At 47.0% G+C, this 14708-nt stretch overlaps 1 protein-coding gene across 2 annotated transcripts in view; it reads right to left on the reverse strand.

The window, feature by feature from the left end:
• The window catches only part of gbe1b (glucan (1,4-alpha-), branching enzyme 1b), a 641317-nt gene that overhangs the window by 257886 nt on the left and 368723 nt on the right, over nucleotides 1-14708 (reverse strand). For both annotated transcript variants that reach the window (XM_070893260.1, XM_070893261.1), the window contains exon 9: nucleotides 7834-7961. In XM_070893260.1, the coding sequence (XP_070749361.1) occupies nucleotides 7834-7961 (128 nt within the window). The remainder of the gene's footprint in view (nucleotides 1-7833; nucleotides 7962-14708) is intronic.

Genomic DNA, 14708 nt, shown 5'->3' on the forward strand with positions numbered 1-14708 from the left:
TTCGAGTCTGCACCGTCTCTTTCGAAGAGCGATCCCATTAGTCCCGCTCCCCCGCGCTCTTTCCCCATAGCCCTGCAATTTTATCTCCTTCGGGTGTATATCCAATTCCCCTTTGAAGGATTCTATATAAATGCAAGTTTTTTCTGCCTGAACTCCCAGTGGAAGAATGCCAGGGTTTTACTTGATGCTTAATGGTTTCCTTACGTAAAGAAACGGATAATCAGGATATGAATAGGCCCTTCAGCCCCTCGAGCCGATCGTAGCCATTGAATGAGATCACAGGGTGATCTGGAGCTCAGACAGTCACAGCAGCAGGAGTTGCATATGGCCAGAACGGTTTCATTCTCCAAGAAATCATAGGCAGTCCCTCGGAATCGAGGAGGACTTGCTTCCACTCCCAAAGTGAGTTCTCTGGTGGCTGAACAGTCCGATATGAGAACCACAGACCCTGTTACAGGTGGGACAGACATCTGTCGAGGGAAGGGGTGGGTGGGGCTGGTTTGCCGCGCGCTCCTTCTGCTGCCTGCGCTTGACCTCTTCATGCTCTTTGCGTTGAGACTCGAAGAACTCTACGCTATCCCGGATGCACTTTCTCCACCTCGAGCGGTCTTCGGCCAGGGTCTCCCAGGTGTCAGTGGTGATGTCACACTTTACCAGGGAGGCTTTGAGGGTGTTTTTGTAACGTTTCCGCTGCCCACCTTTGGCTCGATTACCATGAAGGAGCTCCACATAAATTATTTGCTTAGGGAGTCTCGTGTCTGGCATGCGAACAATGTGGCCTGACCAGCGAAGCTGATCGAGTGTGGTCAGTGCTTCATCGCTGGGGATGTTAGCCTGGACGAGGTCACTGATGTTGGTGCGCCTGTCCTCCCAGGGGATTTGCAGGATCTTGCGGAGACATCGTTGGTGATATATCTCCAGCGACTTGAGGTGTCTTCTGTACATTGTGCATGCCTCAGATCCATACAGGAGGCCGGGTATTACTACAGCCCTGTAGACCATGAGCTTGGTGGTAGATTTGAGGGTCTGGACTACATAGAAAATAGGAGCAGTAGTAGGCCATTCGGCCCTTCGAATCTGCACCGCCATTCAATATAATGGCTGATTCTCTATCTCAACACCATATTCCTGCTTTTTCCCCATACCCCTTGATGACTTTTGTTTCTAGAAATCTATCTATCTCCCCCTTAAATATATTGAGTGACTTAAATTTCACACACCTTCTCAAAGCCCTGCACTACTGATGGAGGAAAGTATTTTTCTCAATGTACAGAACAGATAGTAAGATAGAAACAGTGTTGCAGGACAGTGCCAAAGAAAATGTGCAAAAATCAAAACTCCAGATCATTTTGTAGAACTAATTTACTTCCGCCCCCCCCCCCCACGACCCTGACCTGACTCTGAATCCCCTCCTCCTCCCGGGCACCATTTAGACAAATGAAATAGAGCAGGAGGCTCTTGTGCAAAACGTCAGCACATATAAATCCCCCATTTCAGCACAGGCCCTCGTTCCCGCTCAGCCCACTTGCACTTCACTTCCCCTTTTCCTTCCGCAGAAAGATCCCGCTGTGCGTTTACAGCCTTTTTCTGTTTTCAGTTTCAGCATTTGCAGGTTGTTTCATTAATTTATTATCTTCAGCTTGTCAAAAAGAAAATCTTTCTTTACAGAATTTAACACTCATGCTATAAAGCATCCGGACGGACCGAGATCAGGTTTATAACCACTGCTCCCATTTTCCCAGGCAGCTGATGCAGGTAATGATTCTGATGTCGCCATTTACACCTCCTCGAGACCCATCTTTTGTGTCTTAACTTGTCCCATTACCATCTCTTTTTTAGCCTCGCGCCTTCATCCCGTTTGTCATTTAATTTCCCTGCCTTCCACACAATCACAGACCTTCCCTTTGCTGCCTCTGTAATTGTTTAAAACCTGTTTCATCTCCAACTTTTGCCCGTTCTGACAAAAGGTCATTGAGCAGAAACGTTAAATCTCTCTCGCTCTCCACAGATGCTGAGTATTTGCAGCATTTTGCGATCAGTAATGCCTCACTAACATTTTTGGGAGGGTAGGAGAGAGAAGTGAAGCCTTTGAAACATGGGCTCAGGTTCAGCCATGCAAAATGTAGGCTGACATGTCCTGTGCAGTGCTGAGGGAGTGCCGCACTGTCGGAGGGGCAGTACTGAGGGAGGGCTGCACTGTCGGAGGGGCAGTAATGAGGGAGTGGCTGCACTGTCGGAGGGGCAGTACTGAGGGAGGGCTGCACTGTCGGAGGGGCAGTAATGAGGGAGTGGCTGCACTGTCGGAGGGGCAGTACTGAGGGAGTGGCTGCACTGTCGGAGGGGCAGTACTGAGGGAGTGCTGCACTCTTGGAGGGACAGTACTGAGGGAGGGCTGCACTGTCGGAGGGGCAGTACTGAGGGAGTGCTGCACTGTCGGAGGGGCAGTACTGAGGGAGTGCTGCACTGTCGGAGGTGCCATCTTTCCGGTGGGATGTTAAACCGAGGCCCCGTCTGCTTTCTCAGGTGGCTGTAAATGATCCCACAGCCACCATTTCGAAGAAGAGCAGGGGAGTTCTCTCTGGTGTCCTGGGGCCAATATTTATCCCTCAATCAACAACACTGAAACAGATCATTTGGGCATTATCGCATCACCGTTTGTGGGAACTTGCTGTGCACAAATTGCGAGAGGCAACATGCGGAGAATTTCTTTTACGCAAGGTGTTGTAGTTATCTGGAATGTGCTGCTGGAAGCAGATTCAATAATAACTTTCAACAGGAAATTGAATAAATACTTGAAAAGGAAAAACTTGCAAGGGCAATGGAGAAAGAGCGGGGTGAGTGAAACTAATTGGATTGCTCTTTCAAAGAGCCGGCACAGGCACGATGGGCCGAATGAACTCCTTCTGTGCTGTATCATTCTTTGATTCATAGATTTACAATGCGGGCATCACCCTTCGTAGCGGCAGCAAACCGTAACCGTGGCAGGAAGTTGGTCAAGTCACATTTCTCTTCAGTTCAAAGAGTAGACACAAACTGCTGACTGCTTCACCTCCAGTTCTGGCTACACTGGGACTAACTCTTACACAATAGTTGTTGAGGGAAGCTTCTGTCCCCGTGGGCCAACTGCTTTTGCAATTAGTCTCGACATACTCCGCGAGAGTCTGAGCGCCATTTCAACATTACAGCAACATCTGGAACACACTTATTATTGAAAATATAATCCGCAAAGGCTGAAACATAAAGGTTTTACAGGAATATTAAAAAGTTTAAATGCTTCTCTGTCACTTATCTCCTTTTCTCGATCTTGTTTCTTTATGAAACCTTAGTTCCCAGCATCAATTTACGAACCGAGAACAGCTTAACTGCTGAATCGTTGACTAAAAATGAGTCCCAAATGCCTTTGTTTGCCAGTCAAACAGCAAAGACTTGACGACATGCCCGTCACAGAATACAATCCACCCAGTTACGCGTGTCTCACATTAGACACAACGCAGCTGATAGCCTGCAGAGCAGAATGGGTTATTTAGGCCGCCTTCTGTGAATTATGGGTAATCGCACTGCCTGCTTATATTAGATCAGAACGTTTTCCCCAGTATGAGACGGATATAGGACTTTAGAGAGTGGGCATTCATGCATTATGAACTCATTTATCTCAAAGGAGGAGAGCATGACAGGAGATCTGAGACACGCTGTAGTCGTGACCATCTTCAAGAAAGGGGACAATTCCAACTGCAATAACTACAGAGTATTCTGTCTGCTGTTGGCCACTGGGAAAGTCATCGCTAGAGTCCTCCTCAATCGTCTGCTCCCTGTGGCTGAAGAGCTCCTCCCAGAGTCACAATACGGATTCCGTCCACTAAGGGGTACAACGGACATGATCTTCACCGTGCGACAACTACAAGAGAAATGCAGGGAACAGCATCAACCTCTGTATATGGCCTTCTTTAACCTCACCGTCAACCATGAGGGATTATGGAGCGTTCTCCTCCGTTTCGGCTGCCCTCAAAAGTTTGTCACCATCCTCCGTCTGCTCCACGATGACATGCAGGCCGTGATCCTGATCCAATGGATCCACCACAGACCCAATCCACGTCCGGACCGGGGTCAAGCAGGGCTGCGTCATCACACCAACGCTCTTCTCGATCTTCCTTGCTGCAATGCTTCATCTCATCCTCAGCAAGCTCCTCACTGGAGTGGAACTAAACTATAGAACTAATGGGAACCTGTTCGACCTTCGCTGCCTCCAGGCTAGATCCAAATTCATCCCATTCTCTGTCATTGAACTACAGTACGCAGACGACGCTTGCGTCTGCGCACACGCACAAGAACATAAGAAATAGGAGGAGTAGGCCATTTGACTCCTCGAGCCTGCTCTGCCATTTAATAAGATCATGGCTGATCCGATCATGGACTCAGCTCCACTTTCCTGCCCGCTCCCCATAACCCTTATCGCTCAAAAATCTATCTACCTCTGTCTTAAATTTATTCAATGACCCAGCCTCCACAGCTCTCTGGGGCAGAGAATGCCACAGATTTACAGCCCTCTGAGAAGCAATTTCTCCTCATCTCAGTTTTAAATGGGCAGCCCCTTATTCTGAGACTATATCCTCTAGTTTTAGTTTCCCGTATGAGTGGAAATATCCTCTCTGCATCCACCTTGTCGAGGCCCCTCATTATCTTATATGTTTTGATAAGATCACCTCTCATTCTTCTGAACTCCAATGTGTATAGGTCCAACCTACTCAACCTATCTTCATAAGTCAACCCCTCATTTCTGGAATCAACCGAGTGAACCTTCTCTGAACTGCCTCCAATGCAAGTATAGCCTTTCTTAAATACAGAGACCAAAACTATATGCAGTACTCAAGGTGTGACCTCACCAATACCCTGTATAGCTGTAGCAGGACTTCTCTGCTTTTATACTCTATCCCCCTTGCAATAAAGGCCAACATTCCATTTGCCTTCCTGACAGTATGCAGGTACAGCAAGCAAACGGTTTGTGTTTCATGCACAACGACCCCCAGGTCGCTCTGCGCACAGAGGTTGAACTCCAAGCCATCATCAACAACTTCACCGAGGCGTACGAAAGCATGGGCCTCACACTAAACATCCATAAGACAAAAGTCCTCCACCAACCTGACCCCGCCAAACTGCACTTCCCCCCCGGTCATCAAAATCCACGGCAAGGCTTTGGACAACGTGGACCATTTTCCATTCCTCAGGAGCCTATCAGCAAGGGCAGATATTGATGACGATGTCCAACACCGTCTCACATGTGCCAGTGCAGCCTTCAGTCACCTGAGGAAAAGTGTGTTTGAAGACCAGAACTTCAAATGTGGCATAGTCTGCAGGGCAGTAGTGATACCCGCCCTCCTATATGTCTCAAAGACATGGACTATATACAGGAGACATCTCAAAACCACCAGCGCTGCCTCCGCAAGATCCTGCAAATCCCCATGGAGGTTAGATGCACCAACATCGGTGGTCTCGATCAGGCCGACATCCCCAGCATCGAAGCACTGACCACACTCGACTAGCTCTGCTGGGCGGGCCACATTGTTTGCATAGCTAACACAAGACTCCCAAAGCAATCGCTCTACTCGGAACACCTACACGGCAAGCGAGCCCCAGGTGAGCAGAGGAAATTCTTTAAGAACACCCTCAAAGCCTCCTTGATTAAGTGCAACATCCCCACCGACACCTGGGAGTCCCTGGCCCAAGACCGCCCAAAGTGGAGGAAGAGCATCCGGGAGGGCGCTGAGCACCTCGAGTCCCATCGCCGAGAGCATGCAGAAACCAAGCGCAAACAGCAGAAGGAGCGTGCGTCAACCCAGACTCCCCACTGTCTGCTCCACCTATGTGAGACTGTAATTCCCGTACTGGACTGTACAGCCACCTGAGAACTCACTTTTAGAGTGGAAGCAAGTCTTCCTCGATTTTGAGGGACTGCCGATAACGATTATGCTTGGGAAATCATGGAGCCCAAATATGGGAGAGGTTGTCTTCAGAACCACGTGTGGCAGCACCATCTCCAAGGAATCCTACTCATATTTTGGAGATGGTATCACAATTGACACACACACATTAATTAGGAAATTAACATACTTCACACTAACGCCACCTCATTCGAAGCATTGACACACATTTGCATTTATACAGCGCCTTTCATGACCTCAGGACGTCCCAAAGTGCTTTACAGCCAATGAAGTGCTTTTTGGAGTGTAGTCACTGTTGTAATGGAGGAACCAACAGCTAATTTGCGCACAGCAAGCTCCCACACACAGCAATATGATAACGTCCAGATAATCTGTTTTAATCATGTTGAGTGAAGGATAAATATTGGCCAAGACACCGGGGAGAACTCCCCTGCTCTTCTTCAAAATAGTGCCACTGTATCTTTTATGTCCACCTGAGGGGATAGACAGGGCCAAAAGACGGCACCTCCGACAGTGCAGCACTCTCTCAGCACTGCACTGGATCATCAGCCTAGATTTTTGTGCTCAAGTCTCTGGAGTTGGACTTGAACCCACAACGTTCTGACTCAGAGGCAAGGATGCTAGCCACTGAACCCCTGCTGACACCTCTCCACAGGTTGTGTAGGAATGGTATCTAAGTCTACACTAATACCATCTTTAAAACAGGCTAAGAATTTCGAAGAATCACAACGCTGCAGCACAGACAAGTGACCGAATCAGTCCCACTCCCCATAGCCCTGACATTTTCCTCGTCAAGTATTTATCCAGTTCCCTTTTGAAAGTTACTATTGAATCTGCTCCCACCGCCCTTTCAGGCAGCGCGTTCCCGATCACAACAACTCGCTGCGTAAAAATATTTCTCCTCATCTCCCCCTCTGGTTCTTTTGGCAATCATCGTCAATCTGTGTCCTCTAGTTACTGACCCTCCTGCCACTGGAAACACTTTCACCCTATTTATTCTGTTAAAAAACCCTCATTAATTTTGAACCCCTCTATCAAATCTCCCCTTACCCTTCTCTGCTCCAAGAGGAACAATCCCAGCTTCTCCAGTCTCATTGCATCAGTTTCACTGCTTGATTGTCGGAGGGAAGGTGGGAGGGAGTTGGAGACAGTGAAGCTTTACACAAGAACTGCGCTATCACGGTAAGATTCATGCACGGTTCACAGCAGGGACAACAATATCACAGCCATCAGATCCTCTGAATAAGTGAGGGTACATTGTTCACGCTGAACAACAATTAGGGTGCTGAAACGGATTTCATAACGAAAGTAGGGACATCACCCCTACGTTTTGTTTCTAAGCTTGTAATTAAAATTCTATGGGGGAAGTTTGGATTAAACACTAGTCTTTCACCTCTATACCACGGGTTCAAATCCAGTCCAGACTGAAGGTGTAGAGTAAAGGGTATGAGGAGCGGGCAGGGAAGTGGAGCTGAGACCATGATCAGATCAGCCATGATCTTATTGAATGGCGGAGCAGGCTCGAGGGGTCAAATGGCCTACTCCTGCTCCTATTTCTTATGTTCTTATGAGTGTTTGATGGGACAGTGTAGAGGGAGCTTTACTCTGTATCTAACCCCGTGCTGTGCCTGCCCTGGGAGTGTTTGATGGGGCAGTGTAGAGGGAGCTTTACTCTGTACCTAACCCGTGCTGTACCTGCCCCAAAACTAGCTCCTTGAAATGTAAATGTATTCCCTTCCCCAGTGCAAACATTCCCCTCTAAGATGATCACACCTTCAAAAAAGCAGTCATTTAAAAACAGAGAATTCAGTACAAGAATCATCTCAAATCCATGTAATGTGCTTAACTCTAACACGGAACCAAAAACAGTGGTATCAAACGGGTCGTCGCTCATTACCTCTGCTATGGTGATGAAGTCTGGGTAAAAGGTATGAAGCATATAGTTTGACAGGATCAGATACACTAAGGAATCCTCATCAACCTGAAGCCCAAAATATTCACTGTAATCTCCAGAAAAACCGACATCTGCAGAAGGAAGATGTGGAATAGACATTTTAAAAAAACATGCTACACAACCAAGCGAGTCAGTGTTTAGAATCACAGTATACAATCCTAGAATGGTTACAGCACAGAAGGAGGCCGTTCGGCCCGTCGAGCCCGTGCCGGCTCTCTGCAAGAGCACTTCAGCCAGTCCCACTCCCCCGCCCTTTCCCCCATAGCCCTGCAATTATTTTTCCTTCAGGTACTTATCCAATTCCCCGTTGAAAGCCACGATCGAACCTGCCTCCACCACCCTCTCAGGCAGCGCATTCCAGATCCTAACCATTCACTGCGTAAAAAGGTTTTTCTTCATGTCGTCTTTGGTTCTTCTGCCAATCACCTTAAATCTGTGTCCTCTGGTTCTCGACCCTTCCACCAATGGGAACAGTTTCTCTCTATCTATTCTGTCCAGACCCCTCATGATTTTGAACACCTCGATCAAATCTCCTCTCAACCTTCTCTGCTCCAAGGAGAACAACGCCAGCTTCTCCAATCTATCCAAGTAACAGAAACATTCTGGTAAATCTTTTCTGCACCCTCTCTAAAAACCTTCACATTCTTCCTAAAGTGCAGTGCCCAGAATTGGACACAGTACTCTAATTGAGGCCTAACCAATGTTTTATACAGGTTCATCATAATTTCCTTGCTTTTGTACTCTCTGCCTCCATTGAAGCCCAAGAACCTGTAAGCTTTAACTACTATCTCTACCTGCCCTGCAACCTCCAACAATTGTGCACATATACCCCCAAGTCTCTCTATTCACAGACCCAGTTTAGAATTGTACCCTTAAATGGATATTGTCTCTCCTCAGGTTTCAGTTCAGTCGAAAGACTAGAGAGAATGGTATTGTTATGCTTAGATACTGTCCCCCTCTCCCTCAAATCTGCCATCACCACCCCTCTCCTCAAAAAAAACAACCCTTGACCCCCTTCATCCTTGCAAACGTCCGCCCCATCTTCAACCTCCCTTTCCTCTCCAAAGTCCTTGAACGTGTTGTCGCCTCTCAAATCCGTGCCCATCTTTCCCAGAACTCCATGTTTGTATCCCTCCAATCAGGTTTCCGAAACGGCTCTCATTAAAGTCACAAATGATATCCTGTGACAAAGGTAAACTATCCCTCCTCGTCCTTCTCGACCTGTCTGCAGCCATTGACACGGTTGAGCACTCTATCCTCCTCCAACACCTCTCCACCATCGTCCAGCTGGGTGGGACTGTACTCGCCTGGTTCCATTCTTATCTATCTAATCATAGCTAGAGAATCACCAACACCTACTCTTCCCACTCCTGCATCGTTACCTCTGGTGTTCCCCAAGGATCTATCCTTGGCCCCCTCCTATTTCTCATCGACATGTCACCAAGGGGCAGCATCATCCGGAAACACAGCGTCAGTTTCCACATGTACACTGATAACACCCAGCTCTACCTCACCCCCACTTCTCTCGACCCCTCCACGGTCTCTAAACTGTCAGACTGCTTGTCCGACATCCATGCCTTCTGTTGCCTGGGCCCCAAGCGCTTGAATTCCCTCCCAAAATCTTTCTGCCTCTCTTTCCTCCTTTAAGACGTTTCTTAAAACCTACCTTGTCACTTGCCCTAATTTCTCCTTATGTGGCTCGGTGTCATTGTGACCTGTGAAGCGCCTTGGGCACTATATTTAAGATCATTGGCAAAAAAATCCCAGGGATGGGAAGGGTGCAGAGTTTTTATACGTGAGTTGATTTGGTCTGGAATGCGCTGCTTGAAAGGGCGGTGGAAGCAGATTCAATAGAGACATTCCAAAGGGAACTGGATAAATACTTGAAAAAGAGCAATTTGCAGGGCTATGCAGAAAGAGCAGGGGAGTGAGAATAATTGAATAGACCTTGCAGAGAACCAGCACAGACACAATGGTCCGAGAGGCCTCCTTCTGTGCTGTGATTCTATAATAACGGTGTCAAGGGATATGGAGCAACGGCAGGTGAATGGAGTGGAGATGATCAGCCATGATCTGAGTGAGGCCGCACCTGGAGTACTGCGTGCCGTTTTGGTCACCTTACTTAAGGAAGGATATACTAGCTTTGGAGGGGGTACAGAGACGATTCACTAGGCTGATTCCAGAGATGAGGGGGTTACCTTATGATGATAGATTGAGTAGACTGGGTCTTTACTCGTTGGAGTTCAGAAGGATGAGGGGGGTGATCTTATAGAAACATTTAAAATAATGAAAGGGATAGACAAGATAGAGGCAGAGAGGTTGTTTCCACTGGTCGGGGAGACTAGAACTAGGGGGCACAGCCTCAAAATACGGGGGAGCCAATTTAAAACTGAGTTGAGAAGGAATTTCTTCTCCCAGAGGGTTGTGAATCTGTGGAATTCTATGCCCAAGGAAGCAGTTGAGGCTAGCTCATTGAATGTATTCAAATCACAGATAGATTTTTAACCAATAAGGGAATTAAGGGTTACGGGGAGTGGGCGGGTAAGTGGAGCTGAATCCACGGCCAGATCAGCCATGATCTTGTTGAATGGCGGAGCAGGCTCGAGGGGCTAGATGGCCTACTCTTGTTCCTAATTCTTATGTTCTTATGAATGGCGGGGGGGAAGACAGGCTCAAGGGGTTGAAGAAGCCCTCTCCTGTTCCGATATGCTGAGGGAGTGCTGCGTTACCATAATACATCATAAGAACATAAGAAATAGGAGCAGGAGTAGGACATTCGGCCCCTCGAGCCTGTTCCACCATTCAATAAGATCATGGCTGATCTGATCATGGTCTCAGGTCCACTTCCCTGCCCGCTCCCCATAACCCCTTATCGGTTAAGAAACTGTCTATTTCTGTCTTAAATTTATTCAATGTCCCGGCTTCCACAACTCTCTGAGGCAGCGAATTCCACAGATTTACAACCCTCTGGGAGAAGAAATTTCTCTTCAACTCAGTTTTAAATGGGCGGACCCTTATTCTAAGATCGTGCCCTCTAGTTCTAGTCTCCCCCATCAGTGGAAACATCCTCTCTGCATCCACCTGGTCAAGTCCCCTCATAACCTTATACGTTTAATAAGATCACCTCTCATTCTTCTGAATTCCAATGAGTAGAGACCCAAGCTCCTCAACCATTCCTCATAAGTCAACCCCCTCATCCCCGGAATCCCATGGCAACTAATCCAAGAGCAGAGGAGCTCTCCCAGGTGCTCTGGAGAACATTAATCCCTCATCCAGCACCAATCAGATTCTCTGCGTGGGCTGAAAGGGTCCTGGACATGAGAGCAGGGACTCAACGCTGACCCGACATGGCAGGACAGCGATCGACGGAGCACAGAGCCGGCACCTAGTCAGCAGAGATGAAGCGAGAGGCCATCGTGCAGAGGTTGGGTATTGCTACGATCGAACTGCGTGTTCAGCCTGGCATTCTGGTCACTGAGCCACTGGAGGTGGTGCAGAAAGGCCACAAAGGCTGATTCCCAGCGTCAGAGGATTGACTACTGAGCAACGGTCAGCTAAGCACAAACGCTTCAGTTTTGGAAGGAAACAACCGAGATGCGACCTTGCGAAAAAATTCCGAAAGGAAAAAGAACTTGTATGATACAGCAACTTTCTCGACCTCAATGTGTCCCATAGCATTTTAACAGCTACTGAAGTATTTATTTATTTCAAGTGTAATTACTTTTGTACTGTAGGGAAATGGATGATGGATTAGAAAATGTTTCTCCAAAGCACTGATTCAAGATCCACAGCAAATGCAAGACAATGGGACATGGGTACACATCAGGGATCGGTAAGTTCATGTCTGAGGGCAGAGTGATTAGCACATGGGAACCGGGGTCCGAGAGTGGGGGCAAGAACTCATTCACGGGGTAGTTAGAAACATAGACATAGAAACATAGAAAATAGGTACAGGAGTAGGCCATTCGGCCCTTCAAGCCTGCACCACCATTCAATATGATCATGGCTGATCATTTTTGCAACTTCAGTACCCCATTCCTGCTTTCTCTCCATATACCTTGATCCCTTTAGCCGTAAGGGCCACATCTAACTCTCTTTTGAATATATCTAACAAACTGGCCTCAACAACTTTCTGTGGTAGAGAATTCCACAGGTTCACAATTCTCTGAGTGAAGAAGTTTCTCCTCATCTCGGTCCGAAAAGGCTTACCCCTTATCCTTAGACTGTGACCCCTGGTTCTGGACTTCCCCAACATCGGGAACATTCTTCCTGCATCTAACCTATCCAATCCTGTCAGAATCTTATATGTTTCTATGAGATCCCCTAAATTCCAGTGAATAGAAGCTTGGTCAATCCAGTTTTTCTTCATATGTCAGTCCTGCCATCCCGGGAATCAGTCTTGTGAACCTTCGCTGCACTCCCTCAATAGTAAGAATGTCCTTCCTCACATTAGGAGACAAAAACTGCACACAATATTCAAGGTGTAGCCTCACCAAGGCCCTGTACAACTGAGTAAGACCTCCCTGCTCCTATACTCAAATCGTCTCGCTATGAAGGCCAACATGCCATTTGCCTTCTTTACCGCCTGCTGTACCTGCATGCCAACTTTCAATGACTGATGTACCATGTCACCCAGGTCTTGTAGCACCTCCCCTTTTCCTAATCTGTCATTATTCAGTTAATATTCTGTCTTCCTGTTTTTGCCACCAAAGTGGATAACCTCGCATTTATCTACATTATACTGCATCTGCCATGCATTTGCCCACTCACCTAACCTGTCCAAATAACCCTGCAGCCTCTTAGTTAGAAGCTGTGATGGGAGCAGGGGCAGGGGGTGCTGGGTGAAACTCTCAGCTTTCAACAGAAAGATGAGCCAGATGAGCCGAATGGCCTCTCTGATCTGTGTTTAACCTTGTGCTTTTTGTGCACACCTCTCGCAGCAGAGACCTGGAACCTCTTGGTTTGTACAAGGAATCTGGCTGCAAGGTTGGAGCCTGAACACAAAGCCAACTCTCCTCATCGGCATTCCTCGCGAGTCTGGAGACTCTTCAGCAAACAAAGGTACAGCAGTTATCATGGGCGACTTTAATCTACATACAGATTGGGCTAACCAAACTGGTAGCAATATGGTGGAGGAGGATTTCCTGGAGTGTATTAGCGATGGATTTCTGGACCAATATGTCGAGGAACCAACTAGAAGGCTGGCCATCCTAGACTGGGTGATGTGTAACGAGAAAGGACTAATTAGCAATCTTGTTGTGCGAGGCCCCTTGGGGAAGAGTGAACATAATATGGTAGAATTCTTTATTAAGATGGAGAGTGACACAGTTAATTCAGAGACTAGGGTCCTGAACTTAAGGAAAGGTAACTTCGATGGTATAAGACGTGAATTGACTGGTATAGACTGGCGAATGATACTTAAAGGGTTGACGGTGGATAGGCAATGGCAGACATTTAAATATCACATGGATGAACTTCAACAATTGTACGTCCCTGTCTGGAGTAAAAATAAAACAGGGAAGGTGGCTCAACCATGTCTAACAAGGGAAATTAGGGAGTGTGTTAAATTCAAGGAAGAGGCATATAAATTGACCAGAAATAGCAGCAAACCTGAGGACTGGGAGAAATTTAGAATCCAGCAGAGGAGGACAAATTGTTTAATTAGGAGGGGGAAAATAGAGTATGAGAGGAAGCTTGCTGGGAACATAAAAACTGACTGCAAAAGCTTCTAGATATGTGAAGAGAAAGAGATTAGTGAAGACAAACGGAGGTCCCTTGCAGTCAGAATCAGGTGAATTTATAATGGGAAGAGAGAAATTGCAGACCAATTGAACAAATACTTTGGTTCTGTCTTCACGAAGGAAGACATGAATAACCTTCCAGAAATACTGGAGGACAGAGGATCTCGCGAGAAGAAAGAACTGAAGGAAATCCTTATTAGTCAGGAAATTATGTTAGGGAAATTGATGGGATTGAAGGCCAATAAATCCCCAGGGCCTGATAGTCTGCATCCCAGAGTACTTAAGTGGCCCTAGAAATAGTGGATGCATTGGTGATCATTTTCCAACAGTCTATCTGGATCAGTTCCTATGGACTGGAGGGTAGCGAATGTAACACTACTTTTTAAAAAGGAGGGAGAGAAAACGGGGAATTATAGACCGGTTAGCCTGACATCAGTAGTGGGGAAAATGTTAGAATCAATTATTAAAGATGAAATAGCAGCGCATTTGAAAAGCAGTGACGGGATCGGTCCAAGTCAACATGGATTTATGAAAGGGAAATCATGCTCGACAAATCTTCTAGAATTTTTTGAGGATGTAACTAGTAGAGTGGAGAAGGGAGAACCAGTGGATGTGGTGTATTTGGACTTTCAAAAAGCTTCTGACAAGGTCCCACACAAGAGATTGGTGTGCAAAATTAAAGCACATGGTATTGGGGGTAATGTACTGACGTGGATAGAGGACTGGTTGGCAGACAGGAAGCAGAGAGTCGGGATAAAAGGATCCTTTTCAGAATGGTAGGCAGTGACTAGTGGGGTGCCGCAGGGCTCAGTGCTGGGACTCCAGCTATTTACAATATACATCAATGATTTAGATGAAGGAATTGAGTGCAATATCTCCAAGTTTGCAGATGACACTAAGCTTGGTGGCTGTGTGAGCTGTGAGGAGGATGCTAAGAGACTGCAGGGTGACTTGGACAGGTTAAGGGAGTGGGCAAATGCATGGCAGATGCAGTATAATGCAGATAAATGTGAGGTTATCCATTTTGGTGGCAAAAACGTGAAGGCAGAATATTATCTGAATGGCGGCAGATTAGGA

Source organism: Pristiophorus japonicus, chromosome 11 (genome assembly GCF_044704955.1).
Source record: "Pristiophorus japonicus isolate sPriJap1 chromosome 11, sPriJap1.hap1, whole genome shotgun sequence".
Lineage (NCBI taxonomy): Eukaryota > Metazoa > Chordata > Chondrichthyes > Pristiophoridae > Pristiophorus > Pristiophorus japonicus.